This window comes from Zootoca vivipara, chromosome 6, assembly GCF_965207765.1.
Source record: "Zootoca vivipara chromosome 6, rZooViv2.hap1.1, whole genome shotgun sequence".
In the NCBI taxonomy this organism is placed as follows: domain Eukaryota; kingdom Metazoa; phylum Chordata; class Lepidosauria; order Squamata; family Lacertidae; genus Zootoca; species Zootoca vivipara.
In genome coordinates this window covers 90966676-90988025 of record NC_142589.1, presented here as the reverse complement: position 1 = coordinate 90988025, position 21350 = coordinate 90966676, and the positions used below count along the sequence as shown (strand labels likewise).

At 51.3% G+C, this 21350-nt stretch overlaps 1 protein-coding gene across 3 annotated transcripts in view; it reads left to right on the top strand.

Annotated features, from left to right (window-relative positions):
• The window catches only part of ANO8 (anoctamin 8), a 46346-nt gene extending 25189 nt beyond the window's left edge, over nt 1-21157 (top strand). For 2 of the 3 annotated variants that reach the window (XM_060275343.2, XM_088673030.1), the window contains exons 7-18: nt 1508-1635; nt 3690-3851; nt 4547-4699; nt 5137-5263; nt 6973-7028; nt 8295-8369; nt 10402-10545; nt 11657-12421; nt 13747-13938; nt 14820-14951; nt 15447-15557; nt 16725-21157. In XM_060275343.2, the coding sequence (XP_060131326.2) occupies nt 1508-1635; nt 3690-3851; nt 4547-4699; nt 5137-5263; nt 6973-7028; nt 8295-8369; nt 10402-10545; nt 11657-12421; nt 13747-13938; nt 14820-14951; nt 15447-15557; nt 16725-17396 (2717 nt within the window). In that variant the 3' untranslated portion in view covers nt 17397-21157. The remainder of the gene's footprint in view (nt 1-1507; nt 1636-3689; nt 3852-4546; nt 4700-5136; nt 5264-6972; nt 7029-8294; nt 8370-10401; nt 10546-11656; nt 12422-13746; nt 13939-14819; nt 14952-15446; nt 15558-16724) is intronic. The other variant, XM_060275342.2, reaches the window with a different exon arrangement.
• Nucleotides 21158-21350: the final 193 nt, after the last annotated feature.

Genomic DNA, 21350 nt, shown 5'->3' with positions numbered 1-21350 from the left:
ATTTACTTCCGGGTTTTTGGTGTTTGGGAACCAAGGCGTTTGAGTCCCAAGGTACCACTGCAGAGGTGTTCATTCATCTTGCACATTTGGTAGGGAATGCTGTTTTTTGAATCAGCAACAGGAAACACCTTTGGCCCCCGTGAATCTTGCTGAATTACAACTTCCATCAGCCGCGGCAGCCAGCTAGTTCTGGCTGATGGGAATTGGAGTCTACCCATAGGTTCCCCATCCCTGATCTAAGCAGAGGCGTTCTCCATCTCTCAGCGGGGGCACAGAACTGCCTCTCCCCATATCAGGCTTCCTCAACCTCGGCCCTCCAGATGTTTTTAGCCTACAACTCCCATGATCCCTAGCTAGCGGGACCAGTGGTCAGGGATGATGGGAATTGTAGCCTCAAAATATCTGGAGGGCCGAGTTTGAGGAAGCCAGCCCCATAGGAACGGACCCAGACCCTTCCATCATTTTCCAAGATCCTGCCTCCTCCGTGGGAGAGTGGCAACATGAGAACGGGCCTTTTCTGCAGTGGCTCCCTGTTTGTGGAATACTCTCCCCAGGGAGGCCTGCCTGGAGCCTTCATTGTACAAGCACACCAGTGCAAGTAGATAAATAGGTACCGCTGCGGCGGGAAGGTAAATGGCGTTTCCATGCGCTCTGGTTTCCGTCACGGTGTCCTGTTGTGCCAGAAGCGGTTTAGTCCTGCTGGCCCCATGACCCGGAAAGCCATCTGTGGACAAATGCCAGCTCCCTTGGCCTGAAAGCGAGATGAGCGCCGCAACCCCATAGTCACCTTTGACTGGAAATAACTGTCCAGGAGTTCTTTACCTTTTACACCTTTAGGTGCCAGGCAAAAATGTTCTTCTTCAACCAGGCCTTTGGCCGATTGATATTTTACAGCTTTTCAAATGTGTTTTTTTTTGGGGGGGGGTGTTGTTTTGCTGTTTTTAACTACTAATTTGTGTTTTATCTTGCACTTTTATCCTGTGAACCGCCCTAAGAACTTTTGATGAAGGGCGGTATAATAATAATAATAATAATAATAATAATAATAATAATAATAATAATAATATCCAGTGTTTTTTTTATTGGGGGTATGCCGGGGTACACACACCCCTAAACATTTTGTGAATCTTTGTACTTTTGTCCATTTACTGTATTTATTTTCCCCCATTTGAACAATAAAATGGTTATTCTCTTGAGTCAAAATGAGAGTACCCCTAAACACTTTTCTAAAGAAAAAAAGCACTGGTAATAAGAATAAGAATAATATATTGAGCGTACAGCCTTCCCCATTCCTGAGCAAAAAGAGGTGTTTCCTCACGCAGGAATGCGTCTTCAAAATAAAAAAACAGGATGGGCAGTATAATAATAATAATAATAATAATAATAATAATATTTGGGGGCTTTCCCATTCCTCATACAGGATTGCATCTTCTAAATAAAAGATCAGGATGCTGAATTAACTTTGGTCCAGCCGCGTTCTTATTTCCTTCCCCCTTGCCACCCCCAGATGATATCTGTGACTACTTTGGCGTGAAAATCGCCATGTATTTCGCGTGGCTGGGCTTCTACACGTCGGCCATGGTCTACCCTGCTGTCTTCGGCTCCCTTCTCTACACCTTCACGGAGAACGATCAGGTGAGGACGGGTTGCATACAGAATAATAATAATAATAATAATAATGACAACAACAACTCTGGGCGGCTTCCAACAAAATATTAAAATGCAGTAATCCATCAAACATTAAAAGCTTCCCTAAACAGGGCTGCCTTCATATGTCTTCTAAAAGTCTGGCAGTTGTTTTTCTCTTTGACCTCTGGTGGGAGGGCGTTCCACAGGGCGGGCGCCACCACCGAGAAGGCCCTCTGCCTGGTTCCCTGTAATTTGGCTTCTCACAGCGAGGGAACCGCCAGAAGGCCCTCGGAGCTGGACCTCAGTGTACGGGCAGAACGATGGGGGTGGAGACGCTCCTTCAGGTATACTGGACCGAGGCCGTTTAGGGCTTTAATGGTCAGCACCAACACTTTGAATTGTGCTTGGAAACGTACTGGGAGCCAATGTAGGCCGGTGTTATGTGGTCTCGGCAGCTGCTCCCAGTCCCCAGTCTAGCTGCCGCATTCTGGATTAGTTGTAGTTTCCAGGTCACCTTCAAAGGGAGCCCTACATAGAGAGCATTGCAGTAGTCCAAGCGGGAGATAACTAGAGCATCTGATGGGAGGGCGTTCCACAGGGCGGGTGCCACCACCAAGAAGGCCCTCTGCCTGGTTCTCACACTGAGGGAACTACCAGAAGTCCCTTGGAGCTGGACCTCAGGGTCCAGGCTAAACAATGGGGGTGGAGATGCTCCTTCAGATATACTGGGCCGAGGCCGTTTAGGGCTTTCAAGGTCAGCACCAACACTTTGAATTGTGCTCGGAAAGATACTGGGAGCCAATGTAGGTCTTTCAGGACCGGTGTTATGTGGTCTCAGTGGCCACTCCCATTCCCCAGTCTAGCTGCCGCATTCTGGATTAGTTGTAGTTTCCGGGTCACCTTCAAAGGTAGCCCCACGTAGAGCGCATTGCAGTAGTCCAAGCGGGAGATAACTAGAGCATGCACCACTCTGGAGAGACAGTCAGTGGGCAGGTAGGGACTCAGCCTGCGTACCAGGTGGAGCTGATAAACAGCTGCCTTGGACACAGAGTTGACCTGCGCCTCCATGGACAGCTGTGAGTCTAAAATGACTCCCAGGCTGCGCACCTGGTCTTTCAGGGGCACAGTTACCCCATTCAGGACCAGGGGGTCCTCCACACCCACCCGCCTCCTGTCCCCCACAAGCAGTACTTCTGTCTTGTCAGGATTCAACCTCAATCTGTTAGCCACCATCCATCCTCCAACAGCCACAGACACTCACACAGGACCTTCACTGCCTTCACTGGTTCTGATTTGAAATAATGATAATGAAATACAATGAAGAAGAAGTATATTAATACTGGAATAATTATTAAGCTCTAACTTAAAATGATTTTTTTATTCATAACAAACTTAATGATGCAAACCCATTGGCATTTGGCAATTACAAAAGTTCCTTTAGAAACACAATTTACAAAGACTCATAATCTAGTCTCTAGAATCTTGCTATAACATGAAATAATAATAGGTGTAAATATATGATGCAAACTACTAATCATTATAAATAATAATTATAATAATTATAAACAGTAGAATGGGCACACCAGTGCTATTTTAGGGAGCAGGCTAGCAGGCGGGGCCCATGACTTACCGTACATCCTAGGAGCCGACACAACACAAAACACTATTGCTGTACATAGGTTTTATTTTATTTGTTTTTTATCTTATATTTTGGAAATGTACACCCAGGTGTTTTTTTTCCTTTAAATTTTTTTGGGGGCCCCCAAGAGAGTGGGGCCCTAAGATGTAGCTTGTTTAGCTTATATGTAAATCCGGCACAGGGTTGGGGGCAGGACTCAGGCCACTGGGAACCGCTGAAACACTCAGCGGAACTGGGAGTTCAGGTCTCTGCCCCAGCCAGGTTGCAATGAGCCTGCCTGCTCCCCAAGTTCTTTGGCCTGTTGAGACGGGGTAGGGTGGGTCAGGACCTTCTGGCTTGCCCTCTGGGAATTCGACGAGGGCTGGTGAAGCATCAGATCCACGCCACGCCGACTTTATACCATGTTATTCCCCCACACCAGACCAGCCGGGACGTCTGCTGTGTGATCTTCGCCATCTTCAACGTCATCTGGGCCACCCTGTTCCTGGAGGAGTGGAAGCGGCGGGGGGCCGAGTTCGCGTACAAGTGGGGCACCCTGGACACGCCGGCGGAGTCCATCGAGGAGCCGCGGCCGCAGTTCCGGGTCAGTGGGGCCGCCGCCGGATCCAGCCCTGGGAACTGGGAACAGGGGAGAGAACGTCCTGGGGAAGCCCAGACCATCCCCTCCCTCCCTTAAGAGAGAAGGTGTGGCCTAAGGAGTCTGCCTCAAGGGCCAGATGGAAAGGCTCCGGGGGCCACTTTCCCCCCTCCACCCCTGAGGCTCCTAAGGACACCCTTAAGGACCAGTTAGAAAGGCTCTGGGGGCCACCTTCACCCCTCTGCTCCTGAGGTTCTTGAGGAGACCCTCAAGGGCCAAATAAAAAGGCTCTGGGGGCCGCCTTCACCCCACTGCTCCTGAGGTTCTTGAGGAGACCCTCAAGGGCCAGATAAAAAGGCTCTGGGGGCCGCCTTCACCCCTCTGCTCCTGAGGTTCTTGAGGAGACCCTCAAGGGCCAGTTAGAAAGGCTCTGGGGGCCACCTTTATCCCTCTGCTCCTGAGGTTCCTGAGGAGACCCTCAAGGGCCAGATAAAAAGACTCTGGGGGCCGCCTTCACCCCTCTGCTCCTGAGGTTCTTGAGGAGACCCTCAAGGGCCAGATAGAAAGGCTCCAGGGGCCGCACCCATCCCCCAGGGGCCTGAGCTCGCCCTGCTGCAAGTGGGCCCACAATGTTCCCTAGCTCCTCCGGGCAGGCAGCTCTCTCCGGCCACTACCTTGCTGACCCCTTTCCCCGCCTGCAGGGGGTGAAGCGCGTGAGCCCCGTCACCAACTCGGAGGAGTTCTACTACCCGCCTTGGAAGCGGCTGCTCTTCCAGTGCCTGGTGAGCCTCCCGGTCTGCCTCTCCTGCCTCTCCTTCGTCTTCCTCGCCATGCTGGGCTGCTTCGAGCTACAGGTGAGGGGGAAGGCCGGGCGTTTCTGGGGTGGGGAGAGTTTTCGCAGGAGGAAGTTGCCATGTAGGGAGTGGCTCAAGAGACAGATTAAGGGGTTGTCGTCGTCGTCATCATCATCATCATCATCATCATTAATTAAACCTATCTGTTGTTTTCTTCTTATTTTTACAAGAAGTCACTGAACCCGTTTCGGTTTCTCTGGACAAATCTCTCAGCTTCTTTATTTGCCGTATACGGTGGACCCTCTGGATACGAACGTACCCCGAAAAGTCCGCATCTAGAGGCGCCACTTCTGCGCAATAGAGCGCTTGTTTCTGCACAAAAAGGGGTTGTCTTCCTGGTTTTGATTGGCATTTCCGAGCAGCGAGTTTTTTTGGGGGGGGAACCCTCCTCGTTGCCTTCCCTGAGCGAACCCCCACTTTCTCTCTTCCCTCGCCAGGAATTTGTGCTGAGCATTAAGGAGCTGCCGCGCATCGTGCGTTTCCTGCCAAAAATCGTGCTGGCCGTCATTGTCACCGCCTGCGACGAAATCTACAAGAAGATTGCCTATTGGCTGAACGACATGGGTGAATTCTTTGTGGGATCTGCCTGTGTTCTTCTTCCTGGTTTTCTTTCTTTCTTTCTTTCTTTCTTTCTTTCTTTCTTTCTTTCTTTCTTTCTTTCTTTCTTTCTTTCTTTCTCTTTCTTTCTTTCTTTCTTTCTTTCTTTCTTTCTTTCTTTCTTTCTTTCTTTCTTTCTCTTCCTTCCATTTCCTTCCTTCCTTTTTTTCTTCCTTCCTTCCCTTCTTCCCTTCTTTCTTTCTTTCTTTCCTTCCTTCCTTCTTTGAGATAGACATCCTAAACATGAAATTTCAGCCTCAATGCTCAGATTTAGAGTGCAGAAATTTTTGACCAACTTTTATTTTTTATTTTTTTTAATGGTGCTTTACAGTGCCAGGCTTACTTGCACGTAAGAGTGCCCAGGTATTTGATTTTAAAGAATGTAAGCATACAACAACAAAAACCAATTCAAGATCCAAATATCGAGCATACCTGCCAAGTTGCTGTCAGAGAAATAAGGGACCGGGCCGGAAATAGCAGACCGGAAGTAGCGCTGCCGCCATTTTGGAACTGGGTGGAGCATGCTCAGAAGTGACTTTTGATGCCGCTTTGCCCAGTTCCAAAATGGCCGCTGCGCCAGAAGTCGCACTGCAGCCATTTTGGAACTGGGCAGAGCAGCATCAAAATTCGCTTCTGAGCATGCTCCGCCCAGTTCCAAAGTGGCCGCCGCGCCAGAATAAACCGGGGAAAAACAAAAAAATCTGTTTTTTCAGCTAGGAACAGCTGGAAAAACGGGGATTTCCCGGGGAAAACGGGAGACTTGGCAGCTATGAATATTGAGGTTGCTCTAAATCTCCTGACTTCCCCCCATGGCCTTCCCTGGGTCCTAATATTTACAGGTGCATATTGTAATCCATCCAAATTATGCGTATTTTACGTTACTTTACAAGTGTGGTTAAAATCCTGCTAATGTTTTAACCCGCTTAACAATGGTCTCGTAAATAGATTATCAATTTCCCCACTCTTTTTTAAAGTTCTTATCCTCTTGATTTCTGAGCTTCCCCATTCATTTTGCCATTTCAGCATAGCCCATCAACTTGGTTTGCCATTCTTCTCTGGTCACGGTTATTCCTTCCTTCCATCTCTGGGCTAACAGCATCTGTGCGGCTCTTGTTGTATACATGAACAGTCTTTTGGTATCTCAGTACCTATAATTCCTAATAGGAAGGCTTCTGGGTTGTTGTTTTTTTAACAAAAGTTATTTTGAACAATTCCCCCCCCCATTTCATTATATATCATCTCCCAGAAAATTTTAATTATTTTACACCTCCGCCACATATGATAAAAGGTACCTTCTTTTCCTTTACATTTCCAGCAGGCAGGTGAGGGTTTTTGACCTGTGCTGGCACACAAGGTGTAGCCATCCTATAAAAAAAGTCAGGCTGCTCCCCAATTTCCCACCACCAAGATCTGGGATCTAAGTCATTGTCTTCTGTGTACTCCCTTGGTGGTGGCGGCGGGGCCTCTTGGACGGGCAGCACCCACCATTCTTCCCCATCCAGCCAGTCCCTGACAGGGGGGGAATGCAATGGTCCCTGGAAGCCCTGGGCAACAGCCTTTGCAGAGGTGAATTTTGCAGGGGAGCAAGATCACAGCCTCTAGTTCCGCCAGTTCCCTCGAATTCTGCCGTGCTTTCTTCCCGCGCTTCCCTGACACCCTCTCTCCTCTCCTTGCAGAAAATTACCGCTTGCAGAGTGCCTACGAAAAACACCTCATCATCAAAATGGTCTTGGTGAGTTTGGGTTCCCCGGGGGCAACTGTTGGGCTGCCACATGTCTGTGGGAACAGTGGAGGGAGCCCCTGATTTGCATGCAGAACGTACCAGGTTCAGTCTCCCCGGAGACCTCCTGGGAACCTGGAGAGCTGCTGCTGCTGCTGCCAGCCAGTGTTGACAATACTGGCCTCGGTGGACCCGATGCTCCAACTACGGTGCGTCAAACTAGTGGGTTTGATGGTTTGTCGAGACAGGAGCAAGAGCCTTCGATAACCTGCTTGGAACCAGCTGGCTTCCCGGGGGGGGGGGCTAGAAGTGGGCTACGTTGTCCTACTTCACCTGTTGGACAACAGGTGTGGGGGGAGAGCGGGGGAGAAAGGAGGAGGCAGCAGTGCAGGCGAAACTCAGAAAATTAGAATGTCGTCGAAAAGTGCATTTATTTCAGTAATGCAACTTAAAAGGTGAAACTAATATATGAGATAGATGCATGGCATGCAAAACAAGATATGTCAAGCCTGTATTTGTTGTAATTGTAATTATTTGTCGTTAGGCGGGTCAATTATAAATGGAATGTAATTAATGAAATGTAATAGCGATGTTTATTTTTGTATTATTGTAACTATTTCTTTTATTACCGTGGAATTTTCAAAAGAAAGCATTTGTAAAAATTAAAAGAAAAATAAAAAATAATAAGTTGCATTACTGAAATAAATGCACTTTTCGACGATATTCTAATTTTCCGAGTTTCACCTGTATGTTTCCGAGCTGGTGCTTGAAAGCCCTAAATGGCTTGGTCCAGTATACCTGAAGGAGTGTCTCCACCCCCCACTGAGGTCCAGCTCCGAGAGCCTTCTGGCGGTTCTCTCTCTGCGAGAAGCGAGGTTACATGGAACCAGGCAGAGGGCCTTCTCGGTGGTGGCGCCTGCCCTGTGGAACGCAGGTGTCTAGGAAATAAACAGCTATCTGACTTTTAGAAGACACCTGAAGGCAGCCCTGTTTAGGGAAGTTTGGAGAATCTATAGTTACACCTGTCAAAGCACAACAGGAGTGCCTCTCAGAGATTCCTCCTCTCTAACAAGTTTACAAGAAATGTGTCTATCTACGAAAAACGAGAACGGTTGTTTTCAGCTGCCTTTTAAACATCCCACACTTTCCGTAGCATTCCCAGGTTCGGAGGCAGGTTAACCGAGGACAGGCCCCAGGAGCTTGGGGAGTGCAGCGTGGTAAAAATAATAATAATACATATAACATCTCCCCTCTCTCCTTTTCTCCCTTTGCCTCCAGTTTCAGTTTGTAAATTCATACCTAAGTCTTTTCTACATTGGATTCTACCTCAAAGACATGGATCGCCTCAAGGAGGTACGGGATTCGCGGGGTACAAATAATGAAATTATTATTATTATTATTATTATTATTATTATTATTATTATTATTATTATTATTTCACAGTGCCTGAAGCTGTGAGGGCCGGGGAAGAGGGTGGGAACCCCCCATTTCAATTTCTCTGGCTTTCCTCACTTCACTCCTCCTGGGTTCCATTTGCCACTGTCCCATTTCAGTCTGTGAATTAAGTTTTGTTTTTTTGTTTTTTTTAAAGTCATCCCCAAAGCTAACCGTAATCCTCACATTCACATATTCTGCAATTTGGCCCACGCACTCGCAAGCCCGTTTGCCTGACAGAGCAGATTTGTGTGTGTGATTTGCGTCGATATACCGTAGGTGTTTTTAATGAACGCTCCCCCTGACTCCCGCCCCCCCCCCCCCGTTGAAGAACCGAATTGCAAAATTCGGAGAAGTGCCCATTTTGAACCATCGCGGCATTTCGGTCCCCGCCTTGTTTTGAGAAGAGGGAACCCGGGTAATTTGTGCAAATGGAACCAAATTTATTCCCATCCCCTTAGCATCCGCCATCTCCTGCTTTTATTGCTGTTCCTCCGCCACGAGCTGTAATAAGAGCATTCTAGCTTTCTGCTCGCTCCCTGGCGGATGCCAGCTTCGCAGAGCCAACGATGGTACCAGAAACCCACTTTGGGGAGCTTCGAGGAACTGCAGAGAGGGGGACGCTATCGAAGGGCTACTAGCCATAGTAGAGATGTCCTCCAACCACTGCTGGAGACAAGAAATGCCTCAGTTTCCCCGACGTCAGTGGCTTGGGCACAAGAGGGGGAAACTGCTGCCGTTGTGGTCAGGCCCTGCTCGGGGGGGGGGTTCCCTTGGGGGGCGGAGCATCTAGTTGACTGTGAGGACAAGAACCTGGCCTTAGATGGCTCCCCTTTGGCCCGATCCAGCTGCAGAACCCTTCTTGGTTTATTTTGGTTCCGAAATGCGGCAGCTAGACTGGTGACTGGGAGCGGCCGCCGAGACCATGTAACACCGGTCTTGAAAGACCTACATTGGCTCCCAGTACGTTTCCGAGCACAATTCAAAGTGTTGGTGCTGACCTTGAAAGCCCTAAAAACAGGGGTCAGCAGACTTTTTCAGCAGGGGGCCGGTCCACTCTCCCTCAGACCTTCTGGGGAGCCAGACTATATTTTGCAAAAAAAAAAAAAAAAAGAATGAACGAATTCCTATGCCCCACAAATAACCCAGAGATGCATTTTAAATAAAAGGACACATTCTACTCATGTAAAAACATGCTGATTCCCGGACCGTCCACGGGCCAGATTGAGAAGGCGATTGGGACGCATCTGGCCCCCGGGTCTTAGTTTGGGGACCCTGCCCTAAATGGCCTCAGTCCAGTATACCTGAAGGAGCATCTCCACCCCCATCGTTCTGCCTGGAAACTGAGGTCCAGCGCCGAGGGCCTTCTGGCAGTTTCTCTCATTGCGAGAAGCCAAGTTACAGGGAACCAGGCAGAGGGCCTTCTCGGTAGTGGCACCCGCCCTGTGGAACGCCCTCCCATCAGATGTCAAGGAAATAAACACCTGACTTCTGGAAGACATCTGAAGGCAGCCCTGTTTAGAGAAGCTTTTAATGTATAATAGATTATTGTATTTTAATATTCTGTTGGAAGCCGCCCAGAGTGGCTGGGGAAACCCAGCCAGATGGGCGGGGTATAAATAATATATTATTATTATTATTATTATTATTATTATTATTATTATTATTATTATTATTATTAATGGAGCCTCCATGGGCAGGGACAGTCTACCTTTGCCTGGCATAATCCCCCCTCTGGAACGTGAACCCAACAGGCGGCCCTCAGCGTCTTAAAGAACCCAGCCAACGCATCCAACATGGCAAGAGGGTTGCCAGCCACTTTTGAACCCTTTGTCTTCCCATTTCGTTTCATCATTTTTTTGGTTCAGTTTTGATTTTGCATTCTCTCTCTCTCTCTCTCTCTCTCTCTCTCCTTTCTTCTGTCCGTCTGTCCGCCCTCCACCTTCCTCAGCTCCTGCTCATCTTTTCCCTCTTCCAAAGCCTCGTGCGTCAGCTCAAAGACGCCCTCCTCCCCACCGTCATTCTCCAATTCCACCTCCGGCTCATCTCCTTTAAGGGCCTGCTGAGCTTATGTTGGCAGCTGGCTGTCTCCAAAGTAGGAGTGCTGGGTGGGTGGGTGGGTGGAGGAGGTCTGGGGGGAGCGGGAAAGGCAGAGGGATGGAGTGGGGAGCCTGGGAGAAAGACCTGTTTTTTATCTCATATTGGTTGGCCTAGGGCCAAAGGGTCTCGAGACAATGCTGGTGCCATTCGAGACCCCGACAACATGGGGGAGACATGGGCGACCGTTCCCCTATCTAGGAGGCAGCTGACAGCTCGCTCCCACAGGAGGCAGCAACGCTCCCAAACCTATACGGTTTTGAGCAGGCGTCGGCAACATTTTCCGGCCATGGGCTGGATCATTCCCACGGATGATCGGCTGTAGGCTGAACATGCGCAGAAGTGATTTCCGTCGCCACACTGCCCATGTCTGGGGCTCTGGAAATCACTTCTGTGCATGTCCGGAAGCCGAAAATCGCATCTGGGCATGCGCAGAAGCGATTTCCGGCACCACTCAGCAAGTCCCCGCGCCACGCTGTGCTGGTTTCGCGCAGCGCGTGGGGGACTTGCCGAGCGGGCGGCTTGGTGACCAGGCAGCTCATGGGCCGGATAAATGGCCTTTGTGGGCCGCATCCGGCCCATGGGCTGGACGTTGCCGACCTATTGTTTGGAGGGAGTAAATATCTCCAGATAGTCGCAAGGTATCACAAGCGAGGAGAGGATGCTGTTGCGTTCGCTTCTAGCTTTTAGGGTTCCCATTGGGAGGGTGGGGTTGGTTCATCTGGTTGGACTTAGGTGGGCTCAACTCAGCTGCCTCGGGGCTCTTATTACGATTCCTAAATAGAGCATCCATGGACAGAGCCAGTCTACCTTGGAACAACAGTGTGAGAAGGCTGTAGCTTTCTAGGGACTCCCCTTGGGGGGGGCATCTGCTTGGCCACTTATGAGGACAGGAGTCTGACTTGGTGCGCCCCTTTGGGCCCGACAGAACTTCTGCTGCAGGGGTCTCCTTAGGTTAGAATTGTAGAGTTGGAAGGGACCCCCGAAGGTCATTGAATCCAACCCCATCTCGGCTCAAGCATCGGGGTCAGGTGGCCACCCAAGGAAGGACGTTCTCGAGGTTGTCCATTCCCTGACCAGCCTCCTTCTTCTCACGTCCCTCCCACCAGATGCTGGCCACTCTCCTCATCACCCGCCAGTTCCTGCAGAACGTCAAGGAGGTATCCCAGCCACACCTGTACAGCAAGTTCAAGCGCGGGGATCTGAGCGCGCAGAACTTCCGGGAGGCGGCCCGGACTCTGCTTCGCCTGCTGGTCCAGAAGTGCGCCCCGGCCAGGCCACGTGGAGCCTACCACCGGGGCCCCCGGCACGGCGGGGATCCCCCAGCCGGCCACGGCCCGGAGGCGGCTGAGGGTCCCGAGGGGGCTCCCCGCGGGGAGAAGAAATGCCTCAACGGCGGGTGCGGGGTCCCCGAGGAAGAGGACGAGGAGAGGAAGGACTCCGACTCGGAGGACGAGAGCATCATTGACTGCGGGCTGAAGCTGAAGAAGGTGAGCTTCATCGAGAAGGCCGACCGGAAGGCTGGCGAGCCAGGTATGGAGGAAGGGGCCAGCTTCCTAGAGGAAGGCAGCCCCACCATGGTGGAGAAAGGCATGGACCCGGCCTCCGTCTTCGAGCTGTGTGAGGACGACGACGAGAGCGACGGGGCCTCCGGGAGCCCCCTCCGGGGACCGCCGGAAGCCAAGGAGCCGGCCGTGACCATGAGGGCCCGGAGGCCTCGGGGGGCCAGGAACCCCCCGGAAGAGGGCGAGGAAGGTGAGGAGGGAGAGGAAGGGAGGAAGCCCAGCAGGAGCTCCTGGATCGACCCGCCGGAGGAGGTCTTCGCCGCCCAGCTGGCCCAGGCTGAGGTGGAGAGTTGCATGAAGAAATACGAGGTGAGGGAGCCGGCATTCGGGGCAGCGCAGAGGAGGAGGAAAGGAAGGCACATCCGGGTGAAGGGGGTGGACAGGGAAGTGGCTGGGGACCTCAGGGGTGAACGAGAGATAATAACCAAAGGTTGTTAGGCGTGGAGTATCCTCTCCTCCCCCAGTGGCCTCAGAAGGGGGCCGGTCCATTGTCCCTCAGACCTTGTGGGGGGGCCGGACTATATTTTTTTGGGGGGGGCATGAACACATTCCTATGCCCCACAGATAACCCAGAGATGCATTTTAAATAAAAGGATACATTCTACTCATGTAAAAACACGCTGATTCCCAGGCCGTCCACGGGCTGGATTGAGAAGGCGATTGGGCCGCATCCGGCCCCCGGGCCTTAGTTTGCCTACCTGTGGGCAAGAAGAACAAAGAGTTCGTATTTTACGGATTTTTTTATTCAGTCATCTGGTTGCAAGACAAAAGATCCATGTCTCCATGCATAGGAGACGTGACTACTCTGAGTCAGAAGAAGAGGGACGGAAGTCTCCCACAACATCCTGGGAACCTACAGGAAGTCGCAGGAAACACATCGTTTTGCATTCTCTGTTCTTGAATGCAAAGGGACTGGCGAGCCCTTGGATTAGGAGCGTCTCCCAGACTCTCCAGGAAGGTCTCTGCTGTATGCTCCCTAACTTCCCCCTCCTCCTCCACTATCTCATAACTAGGCAATTCCTCATTCGGCTGTACATCATCCCTGTCTCCCTCTCCTCCTGAAATGGCTGGGGACAGGGAGGGAGAAACTTCCCACCTCCGCCTCCTCTTCTGAGACAGTCAGATCGAGGGCTCCTTTCCCATTCCTCCTGTTCAGTCCAATTCCTGACAATTGTATACCTGAAGGAGCGTCTTATACCTGAAGGAGCATCTCCACCCCCATCGTTCATCCCGGGCACTGAGGTCCAGCTCCACTCCGAGGGCCTTCTAGCAATTCCCTCCCTGCGAGAAGCGAGGTTACAGGGAACCAGGCAGAGGGCCTTCTCGGTGGTGGCGCCCTGCCATCAGATGTCAAGGAAATAAACAACTATCTGACTTTTAGAAGACATCTGAAGGCAGCCCTGTTTAGAGAAGTGTTCAATGTCTGAAGTTTAATCTTTTTTAAAAAATTATTATTATCGTTAATTCTGTTGGGAGCCTCCCAGTGGATGAGGCCGCTTGAAACGAAGGATTAATCATCAAAGTAATAACATTATTGTTATTCTCTCTTGCACACAAATCCCACCCCCCTCTTATACACACATATACCTTTTCTCTTTCTCCCCCGCCCTATGCTACCCCCTCCTCTGATCCAGGACACTTTCCAAGACTACCAGGAGATGTTCATCCAGTTTGGCTATGTTGTCCTCTTCTCGTCTGCCTTCCCTCTGGCCGCCACGTGCGCCCTGATCAATAACATCATCGAGATCCGGAGCGATGCCTTCAAGCTCTGCACTGGCCTCCAACGCCCCTTTGGCCAGCGGGTGGAAAGCATCGGGGAGTGGCAGGTAAGGTAGATGGCTTCTAGACCTGGAGGCTCGATTTAGCTGTCATAGCCATCCTTTAACTCCCTGTGACTTCGCATTCACCTGTCGAACTCAAGGCTGAGTCCTGAGGCAGCAGTTTCTGTAAATTTATTCTTCTTCCAGGGAGCAAGTTTTTCTTTCCGTCTGTCCCAAATCTCCGGGCAAGTCCATTACAATGGATGACCCGGAATTCCAGTATTGTGATCTCTCTCTCTTTCTCTGTCCACTTTCTCCACACTGGCCATTGTTTTATAAAACCATTTTTTCTAAAAGAGGTGAATTGCTTGGAATTCATGCTTTAACTTCTCCCCGATACTGCTCACTGGCCTCATCCCAGTATACCTGAAGGAGCGTCTCCATCCCCATCGTCCAGCCTGGACAACTCTGAGGACCTTCTGGTGGTTCCCTCCCTGCGAGAAGTAAGATTACAGGGAACCAGGCAGAGGGCCTTCTTGGTGGTGGCACCCGCCCTGTGGAACGCCCTCCCATCAGATGTCAAGGGAATAAACAACTATCTGACTTTTAGAAGACATCTGAAGGCAGCCCTGTTTAGGGAAGTTTTTAGTGTTTGATGTTTTGTCGTGTTTTTAATATTCTGTTGGGAGCCGCCCAGAGTGGCTCGGGAGGCCAAATTAAAATAATAAAAATAAAAATCCCCACAAACAAAACAGTCCCTGGTTTCAGGTTTAGAACGCTTACAAAGCCATACCACAAAAGGAAAACGGGTTGGCTGGGAGGAGGAAATCAGCAATCTCAGCAGCAAGTTCTTATCTATGAAGCTGTTCTGGTAACCAGCTGGGGTGCTGTGAAAAATTGCTAGTCTCTTTTAGAAAAATGTCCTTCTCCCCCCCCCCCCCCTGCAGAAGGTGATGGAAGCCATGGGTGTCCTAGCCATTGTGGTGAACTGCTACTTGATTGGTCAGTGTGGGCAATTGCAACGCCTCTTTCCCTGGCTCAGCCCAGAGGGGGCCATCATATCGGTGGTGGTGCTGGAGGTAAGGCCCTTTTCTGCTGCACACACACATACCCAACTCTGTTCTCCTCCTTCGGACCGTGATCCCAACCTGAAATACCCGCCTTCCGTAACAGAAAACTCCCAGGTCCACCCACTAAGATCTGCCTTTCTGCCTGGGCTCCATTTGAGCCAGAACGCCAAAGTCTTGGTTTTGTGCTAACCGTGGTTTGCTGAGCAAACCACGGGTCGAGCAAAGAAGCCAACCGTTTGCTTCTTGCGCGGCTCTTGCCTTTGCACCCCAGCTCACGAGTGTCATGGGTGGGATTGCCGAACAAACGACCATTCAGTGAGGCCGCCGGGTTTTGACATGGCAGCAAACCATGGTTCTAAAAAGCCATGGTTTGTAAGATTCTGGCAAACCATGGTTTCGCATGGGGAGGTGTTGGAAGGCCAGACCATAACAACAATGGTGTTGTCCTGTGCCCAGGGAGCTGGAAGTGTCAGCGCCTCTCACCCCACTGCTTTCTCCCCATAGCATTTTGCCCTCCTGCTTAAGTATGTCATCCAAGTGGCCATCCCGGACATCCCTGGCTGGGTGGCGGAGGAAATGGCAAAACTCGAGTACCAGCGGCGAGAGGCTTTTAAGGTGAGTCTGGCCCGGTCACACGCAGTTACTCAGGAAAAGGCTCTGTTGACCCCAGGGATGGCTTTGAATGTGCTGCAGGCCTACCTTACAAGGTCAGCATAAGGGTAAACTCAGAATCCTGACAAGACAGAAGTACTGTTTGGGGTGGGGGTGGAGGACTCCCTGGTCCTGAATGGGGTAACTGTGCCCCTGAAGGACCAGGTGTGCAGCCTAGGAGTCATTTTGGACCCACAGCTGTCCATTGAAGCACAGGTCAATTCTATGTCCAGTGCAGATGTCTCCCAGCTCCATCTGGTACGCAGGATGAGACCCTACCTGCCTGTGGACTGTCGGCCCAGAGTGGTGCATGCTCTGGTTATCTCCCGCTTGGACTACTGCAGTGCAGTCTCTGTGGGGCTACCTTTGAAGGTGACCCAGAAACTACAACTAATCCAGAATGTGGCAACTAGACTGGGGACTGGGAGTGGAGACCATATAACACCAGTCCTGAAAGACCTACGTTGGCTCCCAGGACGTTTCTGGGCACAATTCAAAGGGTTGGTGCTGACCTTTAAAGCCCTAAACGGCCCAGTATACCTGAAGGAGCGTCTCCACCCCCATCCTTCTGCCCGGACATTGAGGTCCAGCTCAGAGGACCTTCTGGCGGTTCCCTCCCTGTGAGAAGTAAGATTACAGGGAACCAGGCAGAGGGCCTTCTTGGTGGTGGTGGTGGTGGCCACCCTGTGGAATGCCCTCCCATCAGATGTCAAGGAAATAAACAACTATCTGACTTCTAGAAGACATCTGAAGGCAGCCCTGTTTAGGGAAGGTTTTAATGTTTGACGTTTTAACATGGTTTTTAATATTCTGTTGGGAGCCGCCCAGAGTGGCTGTTTTCGTTTGGACCCTATCAGTGAGTCTTGTTGTCTGGGCAACCCAGGACCTCCAGAAACACGGCCCAGGCTTACGCCCCAGGAAGAGGGTCCCAGGCATCAACATCTCTAGATGGTGATGTCCGGCTCCATCCTGCCACCTAGGCATCTTCACTTGGTCGCAAGTGGTCAAAAGCCAGGTGCAAAATGCGCCTGGCGCCTGGCTAATTTCGAACACTGCAGAGGAAGCCTGAGCAGGAAGGGGAGGGAGAGAGAGGAGTACCAGAAACATTACTCTGTGGTTTTCCTTCCGCAGAAACACGAGCGGCAGGCCCAGCACCACTTCCAGCAGCAGCAGCGCCGCAAGCGAGAGGAGGAGGAACGCCAGCGCCACGCCGAATACCACGCCCGCAAGGAACGGGAGAGTGGGCGGGAGGAGGGCAAGTCAGACGGAGGGGGCCCCGAGGCCAGCCACGAGAAGAGCCAGCCCAAAGGGAAGGGCCCGGGGGGCTCGGGCCATGGCTCAGAGAAGCCCAAAAGGCCCAGCTCCCTCCTGGCCACCAACAACGTCATGAAACTGAAGCAAATCATCCCTTTGCAGGGGAAGTTCCTGTCCGGGGGTGCGGGGGGCGGCAGCGGCACATCGGGGGCCCGCTCCCCGCAGTCCCCCACCAGCACCGACAACAAACTGCCTGGCTTCCTCAGCTTCAAGTTCCTCAAATCCCCAGAGACCAAGCGGGAGGCCAGCACCGAGAAGGTCCAGTCGCCCACCAAGCCTTTCAACCCGAGCAAACTGTTCAACTTCAGCAAGTCGGAAGGGGGCAACGGGGCAGCCCCTCTTTCGCAGCAGCCGCGGCCTGGGACCTCGTCGGACGAGAAACCGGCAGCTCAGAGATCGCACCTCAATGGGCTGGTGGACGATGAGGCAGACGAGGAACTGGAAATCCGAACGGTGGTGGAGGAAGAGGGTCCGGGCCACAAACTCTAACCGTCCCCCCCACCTCCGGGCGAGGGCTGGGGAGAGAGAGAGGGAGAGGGCAGAGCGAGAGAGAAAGGACGAATTGGGTCGCTGGTGGTTCTTCAAGCAGATTTGGGGCAGGCGAGGTCTTCAAACGTGCCCACCATTTGGCCATGGTGGTGGCACTTGGGGGAGTGGGGGAGATTCAATTTGGCAGCTTGCTGAGGCCGCGGCCTGAAAAGGAGAGGGGATAAGTTGCCCCTCCCCAAAATATCTCTGATGTTCCTGATGAGACAAGTTCGGCACCCGGTTTGGGCCGCAGCTGGCGGCCGACACTTTTGAGGCACGGTCTACGTCAGGAACACCAGAGGCAGAAGAACCTCAAAAAATTGATGGGGTGTCCGCAGATTTTTTGGGGTGCGGCACATCAGTTCCCTTCTGCCCTTATCAGAGCTGTTCCTGCAGTCTCTCTGAAAGGCTTCCTGGTGCATTTTGGAGGAGATGACCCCATTCCACCACGCCCCTCTGTGGGCAAAAAGCTGTGGGGTCTCAACCAACCCCCTCTTTTAGTGTAGGGTGGGGACCCCACAAATGGTGAGTTTCGGGGGAATTCTATGGGGAGAACAAGGTCTGCCTTGACTCTCAAGAGTCCTGTCGGATTGTGCCAGGGCAGGAATCCCCTCCTTCCAGGTAACCCACCCCCCTTTGTGTTTTGAGGGGCTGTGGAGCCCTCACTTCTTAGTCTTGCAGCTTCTCTACTTCCTACCTGAAGCAGATTTAGACAGGATGGAAAACCTTAGCTCAAATTTGCTCCTCAAATCCCTCTGCTCAACATGAGGTATGATGGCAACGCTATCTCTCGGGTCTGTGTTTCCTTCCCCCACCTCCCTCCTAACAGCAAAAAGTATATTATATTTGGCAAAGTAAATCACTGCCTTAAAACGGAGGTGTTGCTCTAAGTACCTCCCCTCAAAGGTTGCGTGTGAAAATCTGGAAGGAGGCCGCCTTCGGAGCAAAATCGTAGCGTCAGCTTTGCCTCACGTTGCATTAGCCAAATTTTATTCCGATGATTTCCGAACAGGATGTGTGCAAAACCAGCCATGTCACTAGTCCTCATCATAAACGCTTGTGGGATCTTGAATTAGAGACGAATAATCTCCTATTTAGGGACGCGGGTGGCGCTGTGGTCTGAACCACTGATCCTAGGGTTTGCTGATCAGAAGGTCGGGAGTTCGAATCCTCCCCACGACGGGGTGAGCTCCCGTTGCTCGGTCCCTGCTCCTGCCCACCTAGCAGTTCAAAAGCACATCAAAGTGCAAGTAGATAAATAGGTGCTGCTCCAGCGGGAAGGTAAACGGCATTTCCATGCACTGCTCTGGTTCGCCAGAAGCGGCTTAGTCCTGCTGGCCACATGACCATTTACTGGCTCCCTCGGCCAAGAACGTGAGATGAACATCGCAACCCCAGAGTCATCCGCAACTGGAACTAACGTTCAGGGGTCCCTTTACCTTTACCTAATCTCCTATTTGCCTCTCACCTCTCCCCGCCGGTAAAATCTGCCCAGGAAAACAGAACAAGCCCCCGCCCCTCCCTTTCTGCTTGAAGAACAGAGGTGAAATTTGAAGTACCAGGAAGCGGTTGGGAGCAGATGAGACACTGTTTTGAGCCAACATCCATGCATGGTCAACATATCTTGCACTAAACAAAATGAAAACAAGGGTTTTTTGGTTTTTTTGCTTTTGCTTTTTGCTTTTCCTGACGGTGCTTGTAAAAAAGCAGACTGGTGGGGGGGGGCAAGAAGGGATGGTTCTGGAAAATCCATGATTTTTTTAAATAAAAAAGTAATTTTCAGTGGCAGGGAAAACAAAGGCTGAGGAGCCATCGCCTCGCCTTCGTAACATGTGAAAGAGACTGGGGCGTTCTTTTTTGTTTTTTTAAAGACAAAATTCTTGCAATAAGGACTTCAGTCTGCAGTATCTGTGCCAAGGATGGAATTTACCCCACTGCCGCCGCCCCTTTTCTTAATTTGCTGTTTGAATAGGATAGAGGCAGGGAGAGTTTAGGCCAGATTTGGGGGAGGGGGGGAGGGAAATTCACAATTAATTACAGGTATTCTGCCGTTTTTAATTTGGGGCAAGCTGGGAAATCGGTCACCGTAGCTTAGAGAGGTAGTCACCGGTAGAACTTTTAGCCTTTTGGGGCAACGAGCCCCCCCTTCTTTTCCCACAGTCGCGAAACTCTTTCGCAGGGGTCCTACGGAGGAAAAGCCCCAAACCCTTTTGGCCCCACAGCAGCTGCTTAGAGAGTACACGGTTCTCTCCTGCGAGGCCCTGCTCCGGTTGTTTTGAAATCGCATCTTTACCGCCACACGCACCGATTCCCAGCTTGCGAAATGCTGCGGTTAGGGGCCACCTTTCCCTCCCGCCCGTTGTGGCCCCCAGATGGATTACGCCGCAAGCCAAGAGACAGAATCTCAGGTCAGATCCCGAGGAAACGGCAACTTTTGTCTTCTTCTTTTCCCCGTTCGCCACCTGACTTACGGGGAGGGTCGCTTTGCAGAAAGAAAAAATTAAGGGAAAGAAATCGCCCCGCTCTCCAAATCTCTAGCTGCATTTCCCACGACTTTATTGGATTTGACACACACCATTGGCCACTAGTGCAATTCCCACCCCCCGCTAAAAAGCCATTGAAACCAGCCATGTGCTGCGAGGAACTTAAGGACACGGCGGCCGCTTCCGTCGCCAACCCTTTGGGGTGGCCAGGCACGGAAGAGCAGTAGCCACGTCTACAACTGCGAGCAAAAAGATCAGTCGTGGCCGACATTTCCTCCCGGCGAAAGAATGGACTGCATTTGCTTATATCGTTCTTCCACGGCGGATGCGCTTATGTTATTATTATCTTTTGCAACGGGCTTTTTTCCTCTTTTCGGTAACAGCAATAATGCGATGTTGGCAGGTGGGGATGGGTGACGAAGAACCTTGCCGATTCTGCGTCAGCGCGAGAAAAGGCTGGGAGGTTGACCCGGTCCTTGGGGGGGGGACGCACGGGGTTCTTGACACCCCCTGCCAAGGCAGTGGGACGAGGGTCCAGCTACGAGTCGAGGAAGGGTCCATTCGCCAGGTGGATTGCAGGCACCTTAACCCCATCCTTGCGCCCCCCCCCCCGAGAGCAGGACACAATTTAGCCAAAGTGGACGAGCTCTTAACCCACTGTAGAAAAAGAGGTTATTGCAACAGGTTATAGACGCTGCCTTCTCATTGCCTTTATCGTGGAAGGTGCTTCGACGGTGGCCCACTAATTCATCGACCTTCATGATGTCAGCCTACCAAAGCTTCAAACCCGGCCCGGGGGGGGGGGGATTTGGTGAAATGCCTCTCGGATGCAACAGGGATCCTTGACGGTAACAGGGAGGTGGTAATGAGAATGCAGAGTTCGTAGACCCTCCTACCAACCCAACAGCCCCCCGACCCATGGCTAAGCCCGAACACCGATTCCTGCGAGCAATTTATACAAGCACCTGTTTAAATGTCTTACTCTTCCAAGCAATGAACTGTCCGGAAGAAGTTTGTGGTTGTCGTCGGAGGGGGACAGGAAAAAGGGGAGTCCTACTAATATTATTTATTAACTTGCTGCGTTTTAATTTATTTTTGGTGTCTCGGACAAAGGAAGGAAACAAAACAAAAAAAGCGCGTGGGGGCGGGTTTTCAATTTCTTTTAAGTTATTTTTTTTGTCATATTTTTGTAATATCAGCAGAAATGCAATAAAAAAGATATATTTCAACAAGAGGGGAGCAAGACCCCGGGGAGGAATTATTGCACGCACCTCGCAAACGATCCCTTCCCCGTAGCTAGAAGATACACAGGCTCCCTTCTCCCAAACTCTTGGATTTGAAAGCAGTTTTAAGAATCAAATGGGGGTTGGGGTGGGGTGTCTCGATTTGAAACAAACAGCCCAAGCCCAACTTTTTATCATGTTTTTTCGCA